The sequence below is a fragment of the Salvelinus alpinus genome, chromosome 22 (assembly GCF_045679555.1).
Source record: "Salvelinus alpinus chromosome 22, SLU_Salpinus.1, whole genome shotgun sequence".
Lineage (NCBI taxonomy): Eukaryota > Metazoa > Chordata > Actinopteri > Salmoniformes > Salmonidae > Salvelinus > Salvelinus alpinus.
Window position 1 is genome coordinate 36,730,874 of NC_092107.1, and position 16,284 is coordinate 36,747,157.

Consider the following 16,284-nt stretch of genomic DNA (forward strand, 5'->3'; position numbering starts at 1 on the left):
TCTCTTGAGAGCCAGGTCTGCCTACGGTGGCCTTTCTCAATAGCAAGACTATTCTCACTGAATCTGTTGATAGTCAAAGCTTTCCTTCATTTTGGGTCAGTCACAGTGGTCAGGCATTCTGCCATTGTGTTCTCTCTGTTTAGGGCCAAATAGCATTCTAGTTTGCTTAGTTTTTTTGTTAATTCTTTCCAATGTGTCAAGTAATATATTTTTGGGTCTAATTGTGTTGCTTTCCTGGGACTCTCTGGGGTCTGTTTGTGTTTGTGAACAGAGCCCCAGGACCAGATTGCATAGGGGACTCTTTTCCAGGTTCTACTCCCTGTAGGTGATGGCTTTGTTATGGAAGGTTTGGGAATCGCTTCGTTTTAGGTGCTTGTAGAATTTAACGTCTCTTTTCTGGATTTTGATAATTAGCAGGTATCGGCCTAATTCTGTTCTCCCTGCATTATTTGGTGTTTTATGTTGTACACTGAAGATGCTGGCATGTCATGCTTAAGTTTGCTAATCTTGCCAATGGAAAAATAATTCAAGTAGTTGGGAATATCAGTGGGTTTTGTGACGAATGAGGCATTTGATTCAATGAATGATGGAGTTGCCTTTTTGCCCAAAATGTCATTTAAGGAGCTCCAAAGCTTTTTACTATCATTCTTTCAGTCATGTTTCTTTGTTTCATAGTCTAGTTTCGTCTTATTTTTATTCAGTTTAGTCACATGATTTCTCAATTTGCAGTATGTTTGCCAATCGGTTGTGCAGCCTGACTTATTTGCCATTTATTTTGCCTCATCCCTCTCAACCATACAATATTTCCATTCCTCATCAATCCACAGGGATTTAACAGTTGTTACAGTTATTTTCATAATGAATGCATGCTTATTAGTAACTGGGATAAGCAATTTCATAAAATGTGTCAAGTGCAGCATCTGGTTGCTTGTCATTACACACCACGGACCAACAAATATGATGTTCATCAACAACGTACTGTCGGAATCTCTACAAAACGTATTGTATGACCTCTTATACACTATATTAGACCCATCCTTTGGAACTTTGGTTTTCCTAGATAAGGCTACTATAAGGTGATCACTACATCCGATGGATTTGGATACTGCTTTCAAGCAAATTTCTGCAGCATTAGTACATTTGTGATGAATACATGCTGATGACTTTAGTCCTGTTCTGTTTGTAACTACCCTGTGAGGTTGACGGATAACCTGAACCAGGTTGCAGGCAAAGGTGTAAATATTTTAAAGTACCACTTAAGTTGTTTTTTATGGGTATATGTACTTTACTATTTATATTTTTGACAAGTTTTACTTTTACTCCAATACATTCCTAAACAATATAATGTACTTTTTACTCCATATATGTTGTCTGACAGCCAAAAGTACATTTAGAAAATTTAGCAGGACAGGGATATGGTCCAATTCACACACATCAAGAGAACATCCCTGGTCATTGCTACTGCCTCTTATCCGGTGGACTCAATAAACATACATGCTTAATTTGTAAATTATGTCTGAGTGTTGGTGTGTGCCCCTGGCTATCGTAAATAAAATAAAAAATGAAATTGTGGTGTCTGGTTTGCTTAATATAATGCATGTGAAATTATTTAAACTTTTACTTTTACTTTTCATACTAAAGTAAATTTTAGCAATTACATTATTTAAAACCAAATACGTTTAGACTTTTACTCAAGTAGTATTTTACTGGGTGACATTCACTTTTACTTGAGTCATTTCCTATTAAGGTATCTTTACTTTTACTCAAGTATGACAATTTGGTCTTATTACTTATGTAAATAAGGTATTTATGTTTTGCATTTTTTATACATTTGCAAAAATGTATAAAAAATTCCTAAGTTCCTAAGGCTTCCACTAGATGTCAACAGTCTTTAGAAACTTGTTTGATGCTTCTACTGTAAAGGAGGGGGGAATGGGAGCTGAATGAGTCAGTGGTCTGCCAGAGTGGCATGAGTGGGTCATGCGCGTCCACGTGAGAGGTAGCTTGTGATCCAATGCAATTCTACAGACAAAGGAAATCTCCGGTTGGAACATTATTGAAGATTTATGATAAAAACATCCTAAAGATTGATTCTATACATAGTTTGACATGTTTCTACGAACTGTAGTATGACTTTTCCCGCGCGTCGTGAGTTTGGATTGTGTACTAAACGCACGAACAAAAAGGAGGTATTTGGACATAAATGAACTTTATCGATCAAATCAAGCATTTATTGTGGAACGGGGATTCCTGGGAGGGCCTTCTGATGAAGATCATTAAAGGTAAGTGAATATTTATAATGCTATTTCTGACTTTGTTGACTCCACAACATGGCGGATATCTGTATGGCTTGTTTGGGCTCTGAGCGCTGTACTCAGATTATTGCATGGTGTGCTTTTTCGGTAAATCTTTTTTGAAATCTGACACAGCGGTTGCATTAAGGAGAAGTTTATCTAAAGTTCCATGCATAACACTTGTATTTATATCAACATTTATGATGAGTGTTTCTGTAAATTGATGTGGCTCTCTGCAAAATAACCGGATGTTTTGGAAGCAAAACATTACTGAACGTAACACGCCAATGTAAACTGAGATTTTTGGATATAAATATGAACTTTATCGAACAAAACACACATGTATTGTGTAACATGAAGTCCTATGAGTGTCATCTGATGAAGATCATCAAAGGTTAGAAGTTAAACATATAACAATTAATTAAATAGTATTCTTGGGGCACCATGGAAAAAACGTTTATTTAACTACTTACCGTTTTCCGAATGAACTCTTAAAGATATAAAGATCTCTTACATTTCAGTCATCAATCAGTCATTAATTAGTTGTTACCTTCTATCAATCTCATTCGGAATGTCACAAAACTCTTGGATATCTGCACAAAACCTAGCATAAATGATGAATCAGCGATATACAAATTGGCTTAATTATTAATTAAATAATCACACAGAATGAAATATACACACAAACAGGATAGCTTACACATTGATCAAATCAAAATCAAATCAAATGTATTTATAAAGCCCTTCTTACATCAGCTGATGTCTCAAAGTGCTGTACAGAAACTCAGCCTAAAACCCGAAACTGCAAGCAATGCAGGTGTAGAAGCATGGTTACTACACAATGCAATGAAAGTCCCTAGTGGACTAAGCCGATATGACGGCTTAGAAGACAATGGAAAGGGGTGGGGACAGAATAAGAGCCGGGAAAGACGGAATGGATCCACTACTTACAGTTGGTACCTATGCTCATGGAAATGCTAATACTTTGCACATGAACGGCCGCCCATTTGAAAATAATTGCAATGTACATATTTACGCTTGTATGTCTTGTTGTCTCTCTCTGTAGAAATCACAATTTTCTGTGGATTCATCAGAAGTCTGGTTGTGTTCCCTAGAAGTCACAATTTATTTTGTAGCTGGAGCTTCTCAGATTTCTCGGAGTGTCTGTTATAATAAATACATCAGACGTACCAATGGTCGTTTGATAGGGAAATATTCTTCTCTCCTTTTCGGGTCGAGTTTCCTAGCCTATTTTACATATACAGCTGCAGACTGTGAATGTATAGTCTTTTGTTCTGTAGATTTCTTAATCATTGGTAACGTATTCAGCTGGCGCTGCACGTAACTGGTCTATAGAGTGGTAGCCATTTATATTGCCAGCCATTTCAACATGTAGCTACAGCTCCATGCTCTCTGGTCTATAGAGATTTTCTTCTTCTCTGTTGAAAGTTTCAGAGTGTCTAGCCATTTCGTACCTTCCAGCTCACACTATCGGTCCCAATGGTCTAATGTTAATTCCGCTAGAAGTGGGTTTTATGCACAAAAGGGGAATTCCATGACGCTGACATAATATCTGTGCTCACGTGGGTGTGGTCAATGACTGGTTAAGACTTTATATGAAAAACAATTATCTCATTTAGAAGGCTAAAATCACATTTCATCTTCTCACAAATATTTAATCATATAAGTTCCCCAACATTTGGATGTGAACCTGACAACTGGGAAATATACACATTCAGAGATACAGTTATGTTGTTATACTGTCCTTAGTTACATCACAAAATATTAACAATTTCAACAGGATTGTTCTTTAAGTACCCATGGACCATTCCAACTGTTTGGATTACAGACATATTGCTTCATTATTTAAACTTTTGATGTCACCGTACTGCAAAATCTCTCTCTGTTGTGACAAGGGGATTTTCACTTCCCTTTCATTTTGTGGGAGAGAGAGACTTCCTGCACGTATTTACGACCGTCAAAAAATGGTGGGAGTGAGGGAGAGAGAGAGAGAGGGGGGGGAGGGGATCTGGGACCTATGATCCTCACCCAAAAGAGCAAGTTTTGACACTGTTCTCTGTCTACTTCAATACAGGATGGAAGAGGAGAAGCAGATGGAGACGACTTCCTTGGCAGGCAAGTTCCAGGTAGCACAGGGCATTCCAATAGGGACAGATGTTTCCCCGCAAGGAGGGAAACATCCATTAGGCCCGAGCAGCATCCTGCCATAGGTGTTGAGAATGAGAAAGTTCCAATTTGCGTTTTCTAAGTTCGTGCAGAATTTAGATTTGTTTGCTAAGCATAGCTACCTCATTCCTGCAATCCCCGGGTAGCAAACCACTTCCGCATCGGAACTCCGGATTGTCCCGGACAAGAGTGTAATAAACACAGCTGGTGTCTCCCGACAGCAGTTGTCCCCCTGTATGTTTATCGAAGAAGACTTGAGCTTCATTTGCAGTGGAAAATGTGTGTTGTGTTCTGGAAAGGCAAGATTCGTTTTTTGATGGGTGGATGAAGCCACACCTTAGGCTTAGTTTGCGTTGTTGGGATCTCACCCCGTTGTAGGTCTCCCTCTGTTTTAGCAGTTCGGTATAAGGGCACAGGGCGAGACCCAGATGCAGACACGGGAGGCAGATGGTTCGAGTCTCTGATATTTATTAGTATCCAAGGGGCAGGCAAGGGAATGGTCGTGGACAGGCAAAGGATCATAACAAGGTCAGAGTCCAGGAGGTACAGAGTGGCAGACAGGCTCGAGGTCAGGGCAGGCAGTATGGTCAGGCAGGTGGGTTTAGAGTCAAGGCAAGCAAGGGTCAAAACCGGGATGACTAGCAAAAAACAGAGAAAAGGAAAAAGCAGAGTAACACGCTGGCTGACTTGACAAAACAAGACAAACTGGCACAGACAGACAGAAAACACAGGTATAAATATTGTGGCAAAGAAGGGGGTCGAATGATAAATGGCAGATATGTGAGAGCAGAACCAATAAACAGGCTCTATCACTAAAATGGCCACCCCGATCAGAACTATACATCACAAAATGGCCGACGGCCATAACTACAATTCCCAGAAGCAAGGGGAACCCTCAGAAGGTGGGGCCGACCCACAGATAAAGGGTCAAGACAAACCAGGAAGAGAGAGAGAAAGGGCTGGAAGGATTTGTGAACCAGAGAGAAAGAAACGATATATATCGGCCCGATTTACAGTGTATGAGCTGGACTGTTTGGACTTACCTGTTGGCGTTTGGCCCATGTTTGATTGAAGCGCATGTCCAGGACACCTGGAGTGCCTCGACTTCAAGATGGCCATATTTCTTCATTACACAAAGGAATAACCTCAACCTATTTCTCAGGACTCTTGACATCTTGTGGAAGCCGTAGGAACTGCAAAAAAATTGCTTAGAAATCTGGTTTCCCAATGAAATCTCATTGAAAAGACAAAAATATCTGAATAGTTTGTCCTCGGGGTTTCGCCTGCTAAATAAGTTATGTTATACTCACAGACATGATTCAAACAGTTTTAGAATCTTCAGAGTGTTTTCTATCCAATCTACTAATAATATCTATTAATCTACTATATATCTACTATATATCTACTATCTACTAATAATATGCATATCTTATCTCCTGGGGATGAGTAACTGGCAGTTGAATTTGGGTATGCTTTTCATCCAAATGTGAAAATGCTGCCCCCTACCCTCGAGAAGTTAAAAGGTAAACAAGAAATGCACTCTCTCGGTCTGGCGTAGGAAAAAGCTCTGTGACATGGCAGGGTCCACTCATTCAGACTGCTTTTACTTCTTAATTTTTCAGAATACAAGCCTGAAACTATTTCTGAAGACTGTTGACATCTAGTGGAAGGCATATAAACTGCAATTTGAGTCCAAAGTCAATGGATACTGTATTGGCATTGAAAAGAAAACTACAAAACCCCCCCAAAATATTTCCTGAATGGATTTTTCTCAGGTTTTTGCCTGCCAAATCAGTTCTGTTATACTCACATACACTATTGTAACAGTTTTGCAAACTTTAGAGAGTTATCTATCCAAATCTACCAGTTATATGCATATCATATATTCTGGGCCCGAGATGCAGGCAGTTTAATTTGGACATGCATTTCATCCAAAATTCCGAATGCTGCCCCTACCCTAGAGAAGTTAAATTGTATCGTTTATTTACTATTAGGGTACCTAAGGTTTGATTATAAACATTGATTGACTTGTTTGGAAAAGTTTATTAGTAACGTTTGGGATTAATTTTGTATGCATTTTGATGGAGGGAAACTGGGTGGATTATTGACTGAAGCGCGCCAGCTAAACTGAGTTTTTATGGATATCGCTACCGTCCCACATACCCTAGAGAAGTTAAATTGACGACGTTATTGTCCGGTTGAAATATTAGCGATTATTTAGGCAAAAAACAACCTGAGGTTTGAATATAAACATCGTTTGACATGTTTCTATGAACTTTACGGATACAATTTGGATTTTTTTGTCTTCCTGTTTTGACTGCGTTTGAGCCTGTGGATTACTGAAGAAAACGCACAAACAAAACGGAGGTTTTTTGGTATAAAGAGACTTTTGCGAACAAAAGGAACATTTATTGAGTAAATGAATGTCTGCTTAGTGCAACCATATGAAGATCATCAAAGGTAAGGGATTAATTTTATCTCTATTTCTAAATTGTGTAAATGTTCTACTTGGCTGGCTACTGTTTGTGATGATTTGTCTAGTGGGCTATGTTCTCAAATAATCGTAAGGTATGCTTTCGCCGTAAAGCATTTTTTAAATCTGACACCGTGGTTGGATTCACAAGCAGTTAATCTTTAAACCTATGTAAAATATGTTTTGTTTTCAGAATTTTTATAATGAGTATTTCTGTATTTTAATTTGGCGCCCAGCAGTTTCACTGGCTGTTGAAGAGGTGGGATGCTACCGTCTCACGTGCCCAAGAGAGGTTAAGATGGAGAATCATTATTGTCTTTACCGGAGAAAAATATCAAAGAACGTGCTGTCATTCCCTCGCTTGGAAACACTAATGCCAAAATGGGAGCCACCTAGAAAAACTACTATTTCTGGCTCATTTTTCCAAAAACCAGTCTCAAACTCTTTCTAAAGACTGTTGACATCTAGTGGAAGCCCTAGAAACTGCAATCTGGGAGGACTTCACCTTATAATAAAAGTGACAGCCATTGAAAATAGTGGTAGGCTGAATTTCTTTGGGGGGGATGGTTTGTCCTCTGGGTTTTGCCTGCCATATCAGTTATGTTATACTCACAGACATTATGTTAACAGTTTTATAAACTTTAGAGTGTTTTCTACCCAAATCTATTATATATTATATTATATACATATCCTAGCTTCTGGGCCTGAGAAACAGGCAGTTTACTTTGGGCGCGCTTTTCATCCGGACGTGAAAATACTGCCCCCTATCCCAAGAGAGGTTAAATTGCATTGAGAAGTATACCAACACAGTCATCAGAATCATCAATAAGTGCAATGATGACGTCGTCTCCTCAGTGACCGTACGTACATATCCCAAACAGAAGCCATGGATTACAGGCAACATCCTCATCAAGCTAAAGTCTAGAGCTGCCACTTTCAAGGAGCTGGACACTAATCCGGACGCCTATAAGAAATCCCGCTATACCCTCAGACTAACCATCAAACAAGCAAAGCATCAATACAGAATTAAGATTGAATCCTACTTCACCGGCTCTGGTGCTTGTCGGATGTGGCAGGACTTGAAAACTATTACGGACTATAAAGGGAAACCCAGATATGAGCTGCGCAGTGATGCAAGCCTACCCGACGAGCTAAATGCCTTCTATTCTCACTTTGAGGCAAGCAACACTGAAGCACCAGCTGTTCTGGATGACTGTATGATGTTCTCGGTAGCCGATGTGAGCAAGACCTATAAACAGGTCAACATTCACAAAGCTGTGGGGCCAGATGGATTACCAGGACGTGTACTCAAAGCGTGCGTGGACAAACTGGTAAGTGTCTTCACTGACATTTTCAACCTCTCCCTGACCGAGTCTGTAATACCTGCATGTTTCAAGCAGACCACCATAGTCCCTGTGCCCAAGGAAGCGAAGGTAACCTGCCTAAATGATTGCTGCCTTGTAGCACTCACATCGGTAGCCATGAAGTGTTTTGAAAGGCTCACATAAACAGTATCCTCCCTGATACCCTAGACCAACCACAATTCGCATTCCACCCCAACAGATCCACAGATGATGCAATCTCAATCGCACTCCACACTGCCCTTTCCCACCTGGACAAAAGGAACACCTATGTAAGTATGCCGTTCATTGAGTACAGCTCAGCGTTCAACACCATAGTGCCCATGAAGCTCATCACTAAGCTAAGGACCCTGGGACTAAACACCTCCCTCTGCAACTTGATCCTGGACTTCCTGATGGGCCGCCCCCAGGTGGTAAGGGTAGGCAACAACACGTCTGCCACGCAGATCCTCAACACTGGGTCCCCTCAGGGGTGTGTGCTTAAACACCTGTCAGCAATGGGTGTGGCTGAAATATATCTGAATCCACTAATTTGAAGGGGTGTTTACATACTTTTGTATATATAGTTTATTTCATTAGTAATACAGTTTATAATACATTCACCACTGAGTTATGAGCAATATTGACCATGTATCATATGTTAAATATTTATCTAAGGTTAGGAAGTAGTTATTCTGAAATAAAACCAGACAATCTTCATGAGATTTTATGATGAGTTATTTATTAGCATTTGACTTATCTGCACACATCTTGGTAAAACAAGTATATACTAGAATTAAACAAGCAGTACATAAAAGGCTGATAAGTAGGCATTCATGCTGAATGTTATAAAATACTTTCCCTAGATTTGCTCAGCAGCAGCAGGGGGAATGAAAAGGATAAGTTATACAATATTTGACAAGTAGTGTAGTACAGAAATACATATTTTTCAAATGTGATTTATTAGCACTCAGCAATCTGAGAAGAAATGTTTTAAAGTGCTAGGTACACAAAAGCAAAGCTAATTTAATAATCAAGTCATACATACTTTAATAGCCATAGCTGAGCACATCACAAGTGTTTGTTTCAATTCCTCCCCATGACATGTTTCTTGGTATTTTTCTCTGGTTTTATAAAAAGTATATAACATTTTGGAGCAAAAATACAAATCAATAATCCAAAGGAGGAAGACAGAATAGCAAAGATCTCCACAGCTACAGTGAACTTCCCAGGAGAACTGACATAAGCTGGGATAAAGGTGATCCAGACTGCACAGAATATGAGCATGCTGAAGGTGATGAATTTGGCCTCATTGAAGTTATCAGGCAGCTTCCGAGCAAGAAAAGCCAGAACCAAGCATATCCCTGCAAGAATACCTATATATCCCAACACTGCATAGAATGCAGTCTCGGAACCAGTATTACATTCTAGAACTATCTTCCTATGACTATATCTGATGTCCCTGTAAGGCGGGTTCAGGTTTAGCCACAGCACACAGATAAATATCTGAACCACGGTGCAGGAGCACACGATGATCCTCTGCTGGGAGGGCCCAAACTTCCCTGCCACGTTGTTGCCGGGCAGCGTAGCCCTGAAGGCTGTTACCACCACGATAGTCTTGCCCAGCATGCAGGAGATGCAGAGGGCAAAGGTCACCCCGAAGGCGGTGTGGCGCAGCATACAGGTCCAGGCGGTGGGCCTGCCGATGAAGGTGAGGGGACAGAGGAAGCACAGGAAGAGAGAGAACAGCAGTAGAGAGCTCAGCTCAGAGTTACTGGCCTTGACCACTGGTGTGTCCTTATAGTGGATGAACACCAGCATGGTGGCAAACGACAGGCAGGCCCCGAGCAGGGACACCATAGTAAGGGCGATCCCCATTGGTTCGTGGTAAGACAGGAACTCGACTGTTTTCAGGATGCATTGGTCCCTCCCGTCGTTGGACCAGTACTCCTGTGGACAGGGGCTGCAGTCCGCTGCTCCTGAATAACTCACACACAACACCAGCTTATAGTTCATTAATAGCACAAATTAGTTTTCATTTTGACTGTGGATACCTGTTGATTTTGCAATGTGTTGACTGTAAACCTACCTGTTGATATTGCAGTGTGTTGACTGTAAACCTACCTGCTGATATTTCAGTGTGTTGACTGTAAATCTACCTGTTGATAGTGCAGTGTGTTGACTGTAAATCTACCTGTTGATATTGCAGTGTGTTGACTGTAAACCTACCTGCTGATATTTCAGTGTGTTGACTGTAAACCTACCTGTTGATATTACAGTGTGTTGACTGTAAACCTACCTGCTGATATTTCAGTGTGTTGACTGTAAATCTACCTGTTGATATTGCAGTGTGTTGACTGTGAATCTACCTGTTGATATTGCAGTGTGTTGACTGTAAATCTACCTGTTGATATTTCAGTGTGTTGACTGTAAACCTACCTGTTGATATTGCAGTGTGTTGACTGTTGGCTTACCCGTTGATATTGCAGTGTGTTGACTGTTGGCTTACCTGCTGATATTGCAGTGTGTTGACTGTTGGCTTACCCGTTGCATTGGCTATTGTCCCATCAGCACAGGGGATGCAATCAAAACAGCAGACAGATTTTCCTTTGATTTGGGCTTTTCTGGTTCCAAAAGGACAGATTTGAGAGCACACTGCTTCAGGAATCTAATGAGAAAAGTACATACAGTGGGGAGAACAAGTATTTGATACACTGCCGATTTTGCAGGTTTTCCTACTTACAAAGCATGTAGAGGTCTGTAATTTTTATCATAGGTACACTTCAACTGTGAGAGACGGAATCTAAAACAAAAATCCAGAAAATCACATTGTATGATTTTTAAGTAATTCATTTGCATTTTATTGCATGACATAAGTATTTGATCACCTACCAACCAGTAAGAATTCCGGCTCTCACAGACCTGTTAGTTTTTCTTTAAGAAGCCCTCCTGTTCTCCACTCATTACCTGTATTAACTGCACCTGTTTGAACTCGTTACCTGTATAAAAGACACCTGTCCACACACTCAATCAAACAGACTCCAACCTCTCCACAATGGCCAAGACCAGAGAGCTGTGTAAGGACATCAGGGATAAAATTGTAGACCTGCACAAGGCTGGGATGGGCTACAGGACAATAGGCAAGCAGCTTGGTGAGAAGGCAACAACTGTTGGCGCAATTATTAGAAAATAGAAGAAAATAGAAGAAGTTCAAGATGATGGTCAATCACCCTCGGTCTGGGGCTCCATGCAAGATCTCACCTCGTGGGGCATCAATGATCATGAGGAAGGTGAGGGATCAGCCCAGAACTACACGGCAGGACCTGGTCAATGACCTGAAGAGAGCTGGGACCACAGTCTCAAAGAAAACCATTAGTAACACACTACGCCGTCATGGATTAAAATCCTGCAGCGCACACAAGGTCCCCCTGCTCAAGCAGGCGCATGTCCAGGCCCGTCTGAAGTTTGCCAATGACCATCTGGATGATCCAGAGGAGGAATGGGAGAAGGTCATGTGGTCTGATGATTCAAAAATAGAGCTTTTTGGTCTAAACTCCACTCGCCGTGTTTGGAGGAAGAAGAAGGATGAGTACAACCCCAAGAACACCATCCCAACCGTGAAGCATGGAGGTGGAAACATCATTCTTTGGGGATGCTTTTCTGCAAAGGGGACAGGACGACTGCACCGTATTGAGGGGAGGATGGATGGGAACATGTATTGCGAGATCTTAGCCAACAACCTCCTTCCCTCAGTAAGAGCATTGATGATGGGTCGTGGCTGGGTCTTCCAGTATGACAACGACCCGAAACACACAGCCAGGGCAACTAAGGAGTGGCTCCGTAAGAAGTATCTCAAGGTCCTGGAGTGGCCTAGCCAGTCTCCAGACATGAACCCAATAGAAAATCTTTGGAGGGAGCTGAAAGTCCGTATTGCCCAGCGACAGCCCCGAAACCTGAAGGATCTGGAGAAGGTCTGTATGGAGGAGTGGGCCAAAATCCCTGCTGCAGTGTGTGCAAACCTGGTCAAGAACTACAGGAAACGTATGATCTCTGTAATTGCAAACAAACGATTCTGTACCAAATATTAAGTTCTGCTTTTATGATGTATCAAATACTTATGTCATGCAATAAAATGCTAATTAATTACTTAAAAATCATACAATGTGATTTTCGGGATTTTTGTTTTAGATTCCGTCTCTCACAGTTGAAGTGTACCTATGATAAAAATTACAGACCTCTACATGCTTTTTAAGTAGGAAAATCTGCAAAATCGGCAGTGTATCAAATACTTGTTCTCCCCACTGTATGTATAGTAGTAGTATTATATTATATTATTAGTAGTAGTATTAGTATACATGTTTGCAATTTTCCATGTAAATAAATATATAAATATATAAATTATTGTAATGCATCTTTCTACCCTAAATATTATGTCAAAGGTGTGCTGCTATAGCTACCGATTTCCCTGTCCTCCAGACTATGCTATCTTCCTGGATGCTGAGCTCGTAGGCCTGGTTAGCAGCTAAGCCAAACTGGCCCACAGTCACATGCTGCACCTGCCCTGCCCTCAGCTGCCAGTTGATGACGTCATACGAGGCAGGGGGGTCTCCATTTTCGTCAAAGAACACAGCCTCACCGAATTGATTTATGAAATGCACAGTCTTCAGTTGATCACTGACCTATCGATTAGAAGAAGGAGAAAGATGAATGTTTTTGCATGAATAGTAGTAGGACAAGAAAAAAGCCAATGCTTTTTGTCCCCCTCCTCAGCTCACCTCATTAGGCTGTATCTGTGATAGATTTACACATGGTCTCATAGTGCTTTCCCTTTCTTTTTTGCAAAATATTAAGCGATGAAGGGCGTGTGCAACAGCATACACTGCCTTATACACATTATACGACACTCTCAGCTGTGTGACGTTGAAGAACAGATCCTGTGAGTCCACAAGTGTCTCCGCTCCAGTACACGTCGTACTGCTCGTCTCAGAGACTGAGGGCTCACCGGCTGAGAGAGGCCGACAACCCACCATCTTCTCCCAGAAATCCCTCACGAAGGCAGCCTTTCGATCTGTGTATGGACTGATGCCCATGAGAAAGTGTCGTAGTTTTGGGATGGCCATCTTCCGCACCACAAATCCTATGGCACCGCCGAAGGAGCTGTATATTTCAGGAGTGGAGGGCCGGGCTGCTGTGATCCAAGCCTCACTGGCGATCCACTGAATGTGCGTTATGTTCTGCCTCACCACCTCCCTCATCAGCGGGTAAAGGTCACCCTCAGGAACAAATGACAGGATGACTCGGACTGTTGATTGTTTGATCATGTCCACCACATCAAGGATTTTACTACTTGGGTAGGTGCGTAACACCGTCCCAACGAACGCAATGCAAACCCCAAGTTTTTTAACCTCTTCAGTGAAGGCTTGGACCCCATTCCGGCCATAGTCATTATCGGACTGTATCGCCCCAATCCAAGTCCAGCCAAAGTGCTTGACCAGGGCTGCTAAAGCCTTAGCCTGATGGTAGTCGCTGGGGATGGTGCGGAAGAATGTGGGGTATTTACCTTTATCACTCAGACATGCACATGTAGAGAAGTAACTGACCTGATAAAAGGCAGAAAAAATAAATAAATAAATAAGAGAACGAAGAAGAAAGTCAATGAAAAGCTTTCTATCTTTACTCTAAGTATTATTTTTGATTTAAAAGCTTTACAGTTATGAGAACACATCACACACCTGACATGCAAACATTACAGGATACCAAGTAAATCGGTATTGTACATCTTTTCAATTTAGCTAGACACCCATCACAAATGAAGCATGTGGCTCTTACCATTGGCACTCTGAATGGTCCCAGTGTTCCAGCCACAGCCAGGGACTGAGAGGAGCCTGATTCAGCTATAAGGGCAGATATAGTAGGTAGGCATGGGGCAGTGGGCTCGATCTCCTCTGGACTGCTAACCAACGTCAGAGCAGCCCGTAAAGTATTGGTGGGAGATGCACACGAGTCAAGGATCCTGTAGCCTAGGGAGACGTTGGGTAGTAGACTACTGTCTTTGTTTATTTCATCAATCGCAAACATCATCACTTGGGTCCAGCGAAAGGCCCGCATGTCAAATCTGCCAGAGCAGGTTTTCAGGAGAAGAAAAGGGTAAAAGAAAGAGTTAATAATCAGAATGAACAGACATACACACAACTGTTATCTCATGGTACAGACGGGTGGCACACTTACCCAGCACACTTCACTTTATCAGGCTCCTTCACAAAAGAGGCACTGCTGTCCTCTTGTTTGTTGAATACAGGGAAAATGCCCCCTATCATGACATCCCCTGCTTTGAACAAACTAGGCATGTCAAACCGGCCCAATAGTTCACAGGCAAACACTGTGTGGATGCAGAGCAATGGCAATGAGCCGAGTATGACCCTCTCTAGTCCACACATGATCGTTCAGCATCTTGTGAGCGGGTTCCGTTCTATGTCTGGGCTTTATATACACCTCTGTTCCTGTTGGGGATGTGTGTGTGTGTGTGTGTGTGTGTGTGTGTGTGTGTGTGTGTGTGTGTGTGTGTGTGTGTGTGTGTGTGTGTGTGTGTGTGTGTGTGTGTGTGTGTGTGTGTGTGTGTGTGTGTGTGTGTGTGTGTGTGTGTGTGTGTGTGTGTGTGTGTTGGGCATGTGTGTGTGTGTGTGTGTGTGTGTGTGCGTGTGTGTTTGTGTGTTGGGGACAGGCAGGAGGTGTGCCCACTGGAAAACCTCCTCAGTGATGCTTCTCCCAGAGGGTTCAGCACTGGCATTCTTGGATTGGCACCACTTGGCAAAAATAGTGGGTACAACAATATGATATACACATAGCTTAAAGGGGACTATAGAACAATAGAGAATAAAGAACCTATTTATGTTGTAGAGGGGGACTAGAACCTTTAAAAACATGGAATTCTCATTCAAAACGTTTTAACGGCTTTATGGAACGATAAACATGGTAGTAACACTTTACAGTAAGGATCTTTAAATAGCTACCACACCTTTAAGCTAACTTTACTGGACTTGACTTTGCAAAATGTAGCTGAAGTTTATTTTAAGAAAAGCGAAGAATAGATTACAGTTTGTCTTGGCACTCAGGGCGAGGAACCATCTAACATCTATTAGAAAGGGAACGAGGCATCATGAACGCGTTTGTAATATATAGCAGTACCGGTGTGGCCAGAAGAGGGCGCCACATGCCTGTTTCTAATGTGAGGTTGCGTCACTTCTTCTCGGCAAGACAAATATTTCACTAATATCATCACTATCAATAATTCATAGCACTTTTTTGTGCTCATTCAATAGTTGTTGATTAAGCAGAATCCTGTTGAGTAAGAATGCTAAAGGGTTACATGTTGACAATGTGGCCTTTTATCTTTATAGCCCCCCAGTATCTCTACTTGCACATTCATCTTCTGCACATCTATCACTCCAGTGTTTAATTGCTAAATTGTAATTACTTCCCCACTACGGCCTATTTATTTCCTTACCTCCCTAATCTTACCTCATTTGCACAAACTGTATATATATTTTTTTCTATTGTATTATTGACTGTACGTTTGTTTATTCCATATGTAACTCTGTGTTGTTGCTTGTGTCGCACTGCTTTGCTTCATCTCTGTCAGGTCGTTGTTGTAAATGAGAACTTGTTCTCAACTGGCCTACCTGGTTGAATAAAGGTGAAATAAAAATAAATATATACTGTATCTAAGCTGGAGGCAGCTAGAGGTGGCCCTTTATCTAACTACCGTCAAAACGGTGAGTTGGTAATGATAGTGTTGCTGATTCCTGTTTTCATGTGTTATTGATTTATAGCCGAATGTCAAAACACTGGTTTTGAATGTCCAAATTCCAAGACATAAAATTACTCCCTACTTGCACTTTGATACAATAGTACCATATAAACTGCACACGCACCAACTTTTACCAAGCGGTCACTTCAGACTGAAACTGATGAGCTTTGTTCTTAGAAAAAA

At 41.4% G+C, this 16,284-nt stretch overlaps 1 protein-coding gene across 1 annotated transcript; it reads right to left on the bottom strand.

Annotated features, from left to right (window-relative positions):
* Positions 1–9,380: 9,380 nt before the first annotated feature.
* olfcn1 (olfactory receptor C family, n1) lies at positions 9,381–14,402 on the bottom strand. The gene is made up of 6 exons (XM_071360556.1): positions 14,124–14,402; positions 13,070–13,894; positions 12,752–12,973; positions 12,584–12,595; positions 10,839–10,962; positions 9,381–10,273 (listed from the first exon to the last, which is right to left on the bottom strand). The coding sequence occupies exons 1-6, from the start codon at positions 14,400–14,402 to the stop codon at positions 9,381–9,383; spliced, it is 2,355 nt and encodes a 784-aa protein (XP_071216657.1).
* Positions 14,403–16,284: the final 1,882 nt, after the last annotated feature.